This window comes from Canis lupus, chromosome 27 (assembly GCF_003254725.2).
Source record: "Canis lupus dingo isolate Sandy chromosome 27, ASM325472v2, whole genome shotgun sequence".
NCBI classification, from domain to species: domain Eukaryota; kingdom Metazoa; phylum Chordata; class Mammalia; order Carnivora; family Canidae; genus Canis; species Canis lupus.
The window spans coordinates 11,464,599-11,477,560 of NC_064269.1; the positions used below are offsets into that span (position 1 = coordinate 11,464,599).

The window sequence follows — 12,962 nt, forward strand, 5'->3', positions numbered from 1 at the left end:
GGTAGTGGGAGGGCATGCTGATGGGAACCCTTAGGCCGCTGTCAGTCCTATCTAGAAGAGGAAAGGGGAGGAAGTCAAAAACTTGAGCATAAAACAGATACCTCGGCCTGGTAAGATACAGCTCTGCTGGACTGCATCTTCTCTCCCCTCCAACACCCCTTTACCACACACATAATTTCCCATCCACTGGGGGGCTGACCCTATTCTGGCCTCAGAAGCCTTCCTGCCTTCCCCACCAGGCAAACACAATGTGGGCAGAGAAGAGTACCTGGGATCCGGTGCCAGAGAGGAACCCAGTTGGCTGGTGCTGGGCCTGCTTAAAGGTGTTGCAGACATCTGGCCAGTGTGTCTTCCTCAGAGGGTTGATCACAAAGGATGGGTGTCTTCCCACTTGGAGGATGAAGGGACAGCACACTTTCTGGTCATTGGATCCTCTCCCTTTCCCCAGGTAGCTTGCTCAGCCTTACCCTCTCAGTGGACACTTGCTGTCCCCAAGGACAATGGTAGGGTCTCCACCTTTCTACCCAGAATGGGGGTACCAGCAGGTGCCCCCAAGAACTGGGCCCTGGGCCAAGAGGAGCTTTCCTGAAAGTGCAGACCTGCAGGCAGTATGGCCAGTCAGCCAGGGCAGCTGTCCCCTCCCCATCTTATATGTATTCCAACCAGGAAAAATGTGCTAGCACATGGGTAGCCGAAGTAGTGGATACATCCCTCAGATGTCCCCTTGAAGCAAGTGTCTGTATATGTTGTGATTATTTTCTATCTTATATGTTCTCAAATGTTTGTATTTCAATAAATCTCTGCCTTTTCACTCACTCACACACACACAGTGAAAAAAACTTTAAAACCTTATACAAATTTAGTGATAATGGTCTAAGGTTAGAAATCCTTGGGAACAGGGGATCCCTGGGTGGCTCAGCAGTTTAGCGCCTGCCTTCCAGGGCCTGATCCTGGAGACCCGGGATCGAGTCCCATGTCAGGCTCCCTGCATGGAGCCTGCTTCTCCCTCTGCCTGTGTCTCTGCTTCTCCCTCTGTCTCTCATGAATAAATAAAATCTTTAAAAAAAGAAATCCTTGGGAACAGAACTCAAAAAAACGATGTGCTGTATTATCGAGCTGTCTCTACTGCTATACAAATATGCATCAGACTTTGATGTTGTTACCAAGTGAGATTTTAAATACTACTTGGGATTAACTCCGTGGACTGGCAAAGCCTTTTATATAAAAAGTCTCCATTATCCCAAGATCAATTATTACAATGTAAGCACAGCCTACTGAGCACCAACTTCAGTGAAGCTAACCCTCAAATACCACTTACATTAATGTGAACAAAAGGTGAGCTGCTAACAAAAAAACAATAATGTGGCTTAAACAAGGAGAACATTTATTCCTCTGTTATATAACAGTTTAATACTCCATGCAGTCATGCAGGGATCCAAGTTCCTTCCATCTTGTGGCTCTGCAACAAAGCAAGGCTGAGTAGCTATGGCTACTACTTCGGCGGAATGGATAAAAAAAATCACGAAGGAGCATATCTACTCTCTAAGGGCCCCAGGCCAGAAGTAGAAGTACTTTCCACACAAACACCATAGGAATGGACTTAGTCACTTGGTCACACCTAATTGCAAAGGGGAACACAGCAAATATAGTTCTAATTAGTTAGTCATATAACTCAATTTCAACTCTATTACCATTGAAAGGGGGAGAAGAGATTCTGCTAACTGCCTTCGTTATTAGTCATTCCTTTCTCCTCCTCCTCCCCTACTTTTTCTTTTCTTCACTGAATTGAGTAACATCAGTGCTCTCAAGTGAACAGGCAGGAAGGGGATGGTAAACGTATTGTGCATAACCCCCTAACCTTGATCTGGTCAGCAGAGTGTGGGCATTACTCACAGGTGTCAATTTGAGCAGTATTACAGCTGAAAAGTCACCTTGGTGGCTGGCTGCCCTCGATACTGCATACTGTCGGTATGAACACTTCAGGGATAACAAGATCACGGTCTCCAAAGTTGTGGCGAAAGAACTGTTACAGCCTTCTTTGGAGTTTAGGTTCCCTTGCAGGAAACTCTGAAATGAAACTGAAACCACTGTGTATCTGGACAGTGCAGATGGAGTCCTTTCTTAAGGGTACCTGGGTTTCTCTTTCTTCGGGAGGTTCTGGGTCTATAAACCGGCTCAGAGTTGGTAAGTGACTGAGGGGCTGTGAGAAATCAATCTATTTGGCAGGAATAAATACAAAGGTATTTTCAAAGGTACGATTTTCAAATATTATTCTTGAGTAAGTAGGAGAGAAAGGATAAAACTATAAACATTCAGAATCATTCATTCTGCTGTCAACTTATCTTCCTACATTTGTCCCCCCATCATTCCCAGCCAGCTTTGGTCACACAGGCCTGTATCTTTCTCTATACCATTCCTTCTTCCTAGACTTCTATTGTTTCCCCTTCTCTGCCTGAATAAGTCCTAGTCCTCCAAAGACCTAGGGGTCAAATGTCACTTTTTTTTTTAAGTGCCAACGGATACAAGTACCTACAACATTCCAAACTGTGCTAGGAACCACGTCATAAAGACGTCGTTCCTCCAGAGTTTATTATAAAGAGGTAGGATTTTAATCCTAGTATTCTCTGAAACTTAAATTCATAATTACACAATTACTGGGCACTCTGTGCTCAGTCTTATCTTGTTAATTGCTTGCTTAGTTATCAAGACTCCTTAAGTCACCAAAGTTAATGGTTTCCCAGTTCTTCCATCCTAATGCTGAGTGGGTGAACTGAACATTGAATAATATTGCAGTAGAGAATAATAAAAATCTACATTTCCGGAAAATACTTTAAGCCTGTTAAAGAGAAAAAAAAGACAATCCAATTATTTAAACCTGGTTGCTTTATTTTACACTTTTAAAATTCACAAAAAGCTTCACAATATCTGCTTTCCCCCTGTTGATAGTCAAAGCTTTATGGTAAGACAATGAAACATTTATCATATCAATTGGGCATACTTCAAAACAATGGATAATTTACAAACAAATTTCTTTAATCAAGAACATTTTGCAAAATACACAGTCTGAATTCAACTATCTGATTTTAACTATCCTAAAATCGGTCTTTAAAAAGCAAACAGATTTAACACTGACAAGCCTACCAGAATAATGCTGATGGCAAGCTATAAACAGCTTTAAGTGTTGAATGTAATTTGGGGGAAGGAGAGAAGAAATTATCAGTTGAACCTACATTTAAATGAGTCCGTAAGTAAAACCTCTAGTTGAATGAATTTCTAGTTTAATGAATTTCAGCAAAATGAACAACTCCTTTGCCTTGATGGTAGTTTCTTAACTTTTATTTTTAAACTTTGATATCTTGACTAAAGGAATTGAATCCTAGAATCAGAATTTTTAAGGAAAAGAAAAACAAAGGGGTACGGGAGAAACAGTATCAGTACTTTCTTAGTCTTTCTAAAGTGGGTAACAAATAAAATCACTGTTCATAATTAGGGAAGACTACCAGAGACGCTGTATGGGGTTTAGTTTTAGCTTATGTTCAATATCTAAATGGCAAAAATAAGAGTTCAAGGCAGTCTCATATAGGAAACTTAAGAAAATAATTGTGTTCAAGCAGTTTTTATATTTGTGGAATAGCATAGTACATATTTTGAGGCACCCATTATAGGATTCACCAAAATTATTTATACTGCTGTTTCCACTTGTAATATAATTTGTAGCTCCTCTGGGGTAGCTTTTTACATATTATCAATATAGGCCACTAAAGATAACACCAGAATTCAAGTGAGAAAAGAATGGAAATGGAAAGAGGATGGGAAGATAATAAAACTGGGTAGTAATAACAAGCATGATTTTTAAGGTTTCCTAATGCCACAGAAATACATATTTTGGCTAAATGCCACTGGCCAGCTGGAAGGGGATCAGGAAATGAGTAGAATATCCTAATGGCCTCAGTCAGATTTTTAACTACCCCGTGATTTGGACGGCTTGCTCATGGAGAACTGTTTCCACAGACTGCGTGGTGAGGGGTACTGTGCTGGACTTTACTGTCTATTCCACTCTTTGTTTCTTTAAAGAACACCTTTGAAGACTAAGGACCCCTAAAAAGGGCATCAGAACAAAGATCTTGTTAAGACTACAAATGGAGATTAACAAATGCATAATCTGTAAATGGTTTGATTATGGATATGTTATCAATGACCTTCCTTCTTGAGATCGAAAATATAGGCCTTGGGAAAAAAAAAACTGCATTATTCCATCATATTCTAAATTTTTCTCTTTCAATTAGAAGTTTTTAAAGAAATTTTCATTTGAAAAGCTCTCATCTTTCACTTCAAATTGCCCCTTCTCTTGGTCTTATATATGATATTATTTAAGACTCCTATATCTGGAAGAGTGGTCAGGAGTTTTAGGATTATTTTAATAGAAGACATTGAGTTCATTTACTTGGAAAAATAGGATTTTATAAGGGGTCTTTCTGAGATTTAAGTGCTCTATTTTATCACAATGGGAGTCTCAAAGCAAATATTCTATAAGACACTAAAGTATTCAGTTTATTTGGATATTTAAACATACTAAAAGTTACAAAGCCTAAAATAAGCAAGCAACAAGTTAATAAAATCACAACTCAGAATTCTAACATTTTCACATGGTATCACTGACTATGAAATGCAAAATATAAATGTTTTAAGTGGAATGATCTCTAACCTATAAATTACCAAATTGTTTGTGACCAAAACAAATGATCGCACACTATAGAAGACAACAGAACATGAGCTATTCTCCAGGACTGCTTTTTCAAAGCTTGAAAAATTATTTCATCATTTTAGGGGGGGGAAGATAAGTATGGATTAGGAGGCCCTACATGTAGATTTTTAAAATTCTAATTAAAATATCTTCGACTATTTTAGATATTTGACATTGGAAATGTGGTCGGCAATCAAAGTGTTTCTCTTCATCACAAAAATTCCATATATTAAGGATTTACACAATCCAGGAAAAAACAAACAACCTAGTAACATTTTTTGTTGCCTGAGCAAGTAATTTTCTAAAAAGGCTCTCCAAAATCTTGACTAGAGGTATCATACTCTGCAATGAAATGCTTGAGTTCTTCAACACACCGCTCACCTATTTCATGTAAATTTTGTCTCAATGCAAACTGTATAGACTTTTCTAATGAAGGATCTTTTTCAATCAGCATTTTCACAACCATCCCGAAAGTTTCACAGTCCTGTCGGTAAACCTAGAAAGGTGAAATACACAGTGGTTAGCTAAGAGTAAAAATAATTACCCATACACTGAGCTGATTCAGTTAGCAAAATGATGATGCTGAAGTCTAAAAGGGAGATACAATTGAACCTCCTTCACCCTTGAGGAGTCACTACTGTCAAACACTATTTAATCCTCTATTTCTGAGATATGCTGACAACATGAATGAGCAGAAAAACATCGATATACCACATCACTGACTACAGAAGTTAGGCCTGGCATTTGTTATCATTAGGCAGTCTACTAAAAGGACATCAGACTAGAGAAGAACTAAGAACAAAGGCTCACTAGGTAAGGCACATTCATGGATTTATTCATTTGCTTGTTTGGAATAAAAAAGTTTCTGAGCCCCTAACTTTAGATTCTTTGTTTGAATCATGACCAGATGACAAATTCTGTATCTATTTGATAAAAACTTTTCAAGTTATAAATATTTAACCACAGTTAAAGTCACCAAGGCAGAGTTAAGATCAAAACAATGTCATATACACACACATCCATGTATATGTATACACATATATGTATATATAAACACACGCATATATACATATACACATGAATATATGAATACATGTATATATTTTCTACCTCAATGTGCATATTTTACAATTTTGCTTCAATATGTATACAATATGTATATATAATCTTTATCAGAGGCAATCGGATATTATTCCCTATCCAAAAACTGCTAGGTTTTCTCCCCACTAAATACCATTTCCGTAATTTGTAGTCACAAAATGTAATTTAGATGTCTATGCTATTTTTCATACTCTGTAGTTCATGTATTTAAAGAAAAATTAGTTAAGTATCCATGAGAAGTGAAATAGAAATTATCTGATTTAAAAGAACTGTTAAATGAATTTAAAATTTTCTAAATTTAACAAAAACAATATAACATGTTTATTATCTGAAAAAGGATTTATTCATTTGGGAAAACTTTAGAAAGGAGTGACCTGAGATACGGCTTGGCTTATGAGTTTGTATTCCTCTAATGATCGCTACTAGTTGTTGTAGTTGCCACTGTTATTTTTTAAATATCGACAATATTTTTTTATCCCTTAACAATAGCTATTTCAAGAAGAACAGTTAATTTTGACTTGCAATACTAGGTTGGTAAGTTGTACTAAATTCATTTCCTTGCTCTTAAAATCATTGCACAAGCCCCAAGGAAATTAACAGAGTAAATTCTTCAATGAACCCAGAAATTGAAATATGTAAAGCCTTAGCTACTTTCTCCATCTCACCCATGCCCCCACACATTGGTGTGTGAGGAGATTTACTCATAACCATTAACCTTAATTCTCAACTGTTTTCTAAATCAACCATTTATTCCAGTTTATCCTAAGCTTTCTTCCATGACCCAGAATTGATATTACTATTCTAACAAACCAACTTAGAAAACAGTACACCATTCACATATTACATGATGTCAGGGCACCAGAGCACATTGACTGGTTTAAAAAACATAGTACCCAAGTCAAGCCAATGCAGTCCCCAAGGGGGAAAGTCAGAACCATGATGTTTCAGTCCTAGTGGAGGTAAATTCCTTACCAAACCAGTCAGCCCACATAATAACAGCATTCTAACACCAACCACAGGCCTCAGCAGACCACTTTGTGGGTGGCCTAAATTTTATAGGCTTCTTTTTTAACAGATGTAGAAGATGAGGATAATGTTACACTCTGAATTAACCTGCAAATTCTTTAATGTAAATCTGTTTTACCTAAACTGTAACTCTTCGTTTAGCATATTTACCGAACATAAATGTGCTACAGATTTGCATATCAAAGGTAAAAGCATATTAAAATGTGTTCATACATTTATTTAAGCTGTAAATAGTACTATCACTCTGGAGACAAGATAATACACGCATTTAAAGACTGTGTTTTATTTTTTAATTGTAAGTTCTTTTTGAATTATTCATTGTAACAGGCAAATTTCGTATGTTAGCAGACAAGAACAACCAGAACTACCCAAAGCAACGTAATTCTCCATGAAGGGGTAAATTTTCTTTCTTCTTTTTTTTTTTTTTTTTTTTTTTTTTTAGGGGTAAATTTTCTAAAAGACTATTTAAAATGTAGTGGTTGGGCATTAGACAGGAAATAATTAGCTTATTGTTAAAGGAAGAACCTCACCCTCCAACATTTTATAAATAAAAAACACAACTGTCAGAAACCTATTTCCGAAATCTGTTCCACAGTAAACTCAATCCCAAACAGGAAGGGTGTAGTTATCTGTAGGAGAGCTTGTTTGCTTATGGTCCCTGGCTGGAAATGCATTAATAATCTTCAGATCTGATATCTACAGGCCACACAGGAAGATTTTTTTGTTGTTGCTTTTTCCCCTGATTGAATCTCATCAAAATGGGAATCGGGTTAAAGTATGGGTGGGGTTTACACAAACTGCATAGAAATATAGTTAAATTTGCCAAGATAATGAAAACACTACCCAAATGAGGTTTCACACAGTACTTATCAGAGTAACCTGTGATAATAGTTAAATTCTCACCAAGTATTTCTAGGAATAAAGGAATATACTAAAACTGTCAAGGCTTCTTACTATTAATTATGCTCTTCAGTGACTGGAAGAAGAGTGTCTAGCAAGTTTGTTCTATTTAAAATTGCTCATGACATAAAACTCCTCGAAAATGTGTAACATTTAGTTAGTCCTTACCTCTGTGTCCACAAAACGAGAAACCAAAAATTAAGGCAATGTAAGTTGTTAGGAGAATTTTCATTTCAGATAAACCTAATCTTCAGCATTTGCATTAAAGTTCTCTAAGAGCTGAATTCTACCACTGGTGGAATGGTAGAGATTACAGAGCTGTACTATCTAATACAGCAGCCAGAGCAGAATATGTAAATTTAAATATATATGCATATACTTAAGATTTAATTCATAATTTGTATTAATATTAGGAGGTAACTGGAGGTTAACTGTAAAAGTCAGACGTGCATATAGCCTTAAAAGTCTGGAGATTCAAATGAGTTATCTTCTCTATTATTGGTACCTCATCATTTCATATAATTTCCTTTATCTGAACTTATTTTGCTCAAATGCTCTATGTTCTGTTTCAGGAGGGTCACATCCTAGTTGGAGAGGTAAACAAAGACAATTAAAAGACATTAGAAAGAAGACACTTAGATGTAGATGGTAGTAGGGAAGCCAGAAAGAGCAGAGAAATGGTTACAAGAGCAGGCTTACCGAGTTTAAATCCTGGCTCTATTACCCTGGTAATTAGAATAATGCCCTTCACATCCCTGCCCCCAAGATGTCCATACCTAGTCCCTGGAACCTAAAAATGTGTTCTCTGACATGGTATAAGGAATTTTGCAGCTATGATTATGTTACACATTTTGGATAGGGAGATTTATCCTATCCTGGATTATCCAGAGGGGCAAAATGTAATCACTAGAGGCCTTTAAAAAGGAAAGAAGGAGAAGTAGAAACAGAGAAAATGCTACCACATAAACAGAGACTGAGTGATGCACTTTTAGGAAGGAGCTACCAGCCAAAGAATGCAGGCAGCTCTAGACACTGTAAAGGCAAGGAAACATTCTCCCCTGGAGACTCCAGAGAAATGTAGCCCTACAGATACTTTGATTTGGTCCTGGTAAAACCCAGTTAGTACTTTACACATTCTTCTCAAGCTTACATGATACATTCACCAGGACAGATCACATCCTGGACCATAAAACACACCTTAACCAATTTAAGAGAACGGAAATCATACAAAGTATGCTTTCAGATCACAATAAAATTAAATTAGAAATCAACAGAAAATGGCTAGAAAATCCTAGAACTGGAGATTAAACAACCTACTTCATAAAATCACATGGATCAAAGAAGTCTCAAGAGAAATTATATTTTGATCTAAATGAAAACATTTATCAAAATTTATCAAATTTTGTGATGTAGCAAAAGCAGTACTTAGAAATTTATAGCATTAAATACATGTTAGAAAATATGAAACCAATAAAATTAATAATCTAAGCTTGGAAACTAGAAAAAGATGAGCAATTAAATCCAAAGAGAGAAAAAATAAAAATTCTGATTTCTGCTCTGGCAGAAATTAGTGAAAGTGAAAATAGTAAAATGGAAAATGAATGAAGCCAAAAGCTGATTCTTTGAAAACACCAAATTGATAAATCTCTAGCCAGGGTAATCAAGAAAAAAAGAGAGGAGAAAAAAGTTATTAATATCAAAGTTGAAACTGGGGCCACTACTAGTCATCTCATGGACATTAGAAAGGTTATCATGAATATCCCCATTAATTTGATAACTTAGATGAAATGGACCAATTTCTCGAAAGACAGTCTACCAAAACCCAAACAAGGAGAAATAGATAATTCGAATAGGCCTACATCTAGGGAAAAATACGAATCAACAATTAATAACCTTCCATAACAGAAAGCACTAGGCCCAGATGGTTTGAATAGTGAGTTCTACTCAACACTAAGGGAAGAAATGATGCCAATTCTCTACAATTTGAGGCCAGCAAAATCCTCTTATCAAAACCAATGATATTACAACAAAGGAAAATTACAGACCAATCTCTTTCATGAACATAGATGGAAAAAAAAAATAAAAACCTTCAACACCAATATTAGCAAATCCAAGAACATACAGAAAGAACTATGCACCACAACCAAGTGGGATTTATTCCAGGAATGCAAGCCGTGTTCAACATCTGAAAATCAATAAATGCAATCCATCACATCAATAAGCTAGAAAAGAAAAAAAAAATTAAAAAAAAAAAATAAATAAAAAAATTAAAAAAAAAAAAAAAAAGCTAGAAAAGAAAAAAAAATCACAGGATCTTAATAATAGACGTATAAAAAGCATTTTAACAAAATCCACGACAAATTGATTCATGACAAAAACTGTCTGCAAACTAAGAATAAAGGGGAACTTCTTCAACTTAATGAACAATATCTACAAAAACCCTAAAGCTAACATTACATGGTGAAACAGTAAATGTTTTCTTCCTAAGATAAGGAACAAGACAAGGATGTCCCCTTTTACCACTCCCAGTATCATGACCCAAAATGAAGGTGATGCTAAGCAGGGAGCCTACTTTTCCCTCTCCCTCTGCCTCTCTTCTCTGTTGGTGCTCTCTTTCTCTGATCTCAAATAAGTAAAATATTTAAAAAAATAAAAGAAGCAATATAGACGTAATAATGTGAAGAATGATGGGTGGGAGGTATTTTAATTTTTATTTATTTCAAAAGGGAGGGAATGGGAGATAATTTCAATATCTAGTATGTAATTGAGGCACCTGTCAACAGGAAGTGGATTACTAAGTCTGCACTTTGGAAGAAAAAAAACAGAGCAGGAAAGGAAGGAAGGAGGGAGGGAGAAAGACTGGGAAGGAAGTACAAAGAGGGGAGTAAAGTGAGATCTTAACATATTTAGCACTGATGCCAGCTGAAACTATGGGAGTTCCTGGCAATGAGGAATAAGTTCTTCCTAACCCCACTGTCTGACAGAAAGTAGATACTCAGTAAATGTTGTATAGATGGCTAAAGTCGGCTCTGAGAACAAAAGACAGCCAGAGTAGATACCTAAAACCACCAGTATCAGCCAAAGAAGAGACAATAGGAAGACTAAAAACAAGGAAAGCGTGAAGGCACAGATGCCAAGAAGAACATTTGTAAAAGAAGAATATAGTCAATTAAATATCAGAGAAAAATCAAAGAAGCTGACAAACAAAACCTACTGATTATACTGGGAAACTAGAGGTCTGGCTGGTTAGCTGCAAGAGAAGTTTCTTGGCATGGTGGAGATTATAGATGCTGTGCTGTCCAAAGCAGGAGCCACTAACCATATCTGACTATTTAAATTTTAATTACCCCAAAGATACAGATGCAATGAAACGCTGGGACACCTGCACCCCAATATTTATAGCAGCAATGGCCACAAAAGCCAAACTGTGGAAGGAGCCTCGGTGTCCATCGAAAGATGAATGGATAAAGAAGATGTGGTTTATGTATACAATGGAATATTACTCAGCTATTAGAAATGACAAATACCCACCATTTGCTTCAACGTGGATGGAACTGGAGGGTATTATGCTGAGTGAAGTAAGTCAGTCGGAGAAGGACAAACATTATATATTCTCATTCATTTGGGGAATATAAATAATAGTGAAAGGGAATATAAGGGAAGAGAGAAGAAATGTGTGGGAAATATCAGAAAGGGAGACAGAATGTAAAGACTGCTAACTCTGGGAAACGAACTAGGGGTGGTTGAAGGGGAGGAGGGCGGGGGGTGGGAGTGAATGGGTGACGGGCACTGGGGGTTATTCTGTATGTTGGTAAATTGAACACCAATAAAAAATAAATTAACAAAAATAATAAAATAATAATGAAGAAAAAAATAAATAAATTCAATAAGATAAAAAGTACACAAAAAATAAAAATAAAAAATGAACAATTTGGTTCTCAGTTCCTAGCCCTATTTCAATTGCAAGTATGGCTATCATCCTAGACAGTACAAATATAAAAAATTTCCATCCACACAGAAAACTCTACTAAACAGTGTTAATACAGAGGACAGAGAAGTCCGAAAAAAGGTAAAGATGTAGTGTAAGTGTTGACCTGGTAAATTAAGTAATATATATTTGCAATTATTCTACCATTAAAGTATACATAAAAGCTTACCACTTTTAAAGGAGCATTGTGAAATATAATAATTAGTATCTGTAAAATGTTCTACAATGTTTTGATGAAATGTGTATAAAGATGTAAGTTAAAAAAAGAAACTCCAATTGAGGCTTAATATATGAGGAAACATTCATAATGTCTAATGTGTTGATGAGGTCAGGAAAAAAGTAACAGCATACTGATGTTAAATACTGGAGATAAACTTAAACCCTTTAATTTGGGTCTATAGTAATGCAGAACGTGTCAAAACTATTGTAATCTATGTTGCTGCTTGTGCTATATTAATAGAAAAAGATATCATTGAGACTTCCTCCTCAAAGTTGCAGCCCCACTGGCTCTTAAAAGCACAGCAACTGAAAAGAACACTGGTAGTTGCTAAGAAATACATTATGAACACATGGATTAGATTTCAACCGCCTACATTCATATGTAGGTACAATTATTACAGCTGCATAAAAGTAACTCCAAGATTAATGATGAAGTGGAATAATGCTACAAACTCTTAGCAAAGTTTATAAAATTCTCATCCATAAATACAGATCAATTTATAAATTTACAGGATCCAAAGTTAATACTTAGTTTTTTAACCACTTCCAGCTTATTCTTTTAATCATAATACACTAAATTTAAAAAAAATAAATGAATTCCAGAGTCTACACAATCTTTCACTAATGCCAACAACAGATCTCACAGACATTAACTACAGGAACTAGACAAACCTCAAATTAATAATGAGTGAAAAAAGTTGCAAAGGAACTACGTAAACCATGAGGCCATATATGTATGTTTTAACAATAGTCTACTTAGTTTAGGAATATACACATATATTCTAAAATCAATAAAACATACACAAGAATGACAACTCTAAGAAGGAAAGGAGCCAGCAGGGATCTGAGAGACTTGATATATGTATAATATCTTACTCCTTTAAAAAGAGAAAAAAACCCACAAATATTGAACTCTACTTAAAGACATGTATGCTAAAAAAAAAAAAAAAAAGACATGTATGCTGAAATATTTAGGAATGAACT

General features: G+C 35.8%; 1 protein-coding gene across 23 annotated transcripts in view; it reads right to left on the minus strand.

Moving 5' to 3' along the window:
• Positions 1–2,865: 2,865 nt before the first annotated feature.
• The window catches only part of PPHLN1 (periphilin 1), a 144,260-nt gene continuing 134,163 nt past the window's right edge, over positions 2,866–12,962 (minus strand). For 20 of the 23 annotated variants that reach the window (XM_049102754.1, XM_025477302.3, XM_049102757.1 and 17 more), the window contains one exon: positions 2,866–5,240. In XM_049102754.1, coding sequence (XP_048958711.1) covers positions 5,046–5,240 — 195 coding nt within the window. In that variant the 3' untranslated portion in view covers positions 2,866–5,045. The remainder of the gene's footprint in view (positions 5,241–12,962) is intronic. The other 3 variants (XM_049102759.1, XM_049102760.1, XR_003147415.3) reach the window with 3 other exon arrangements.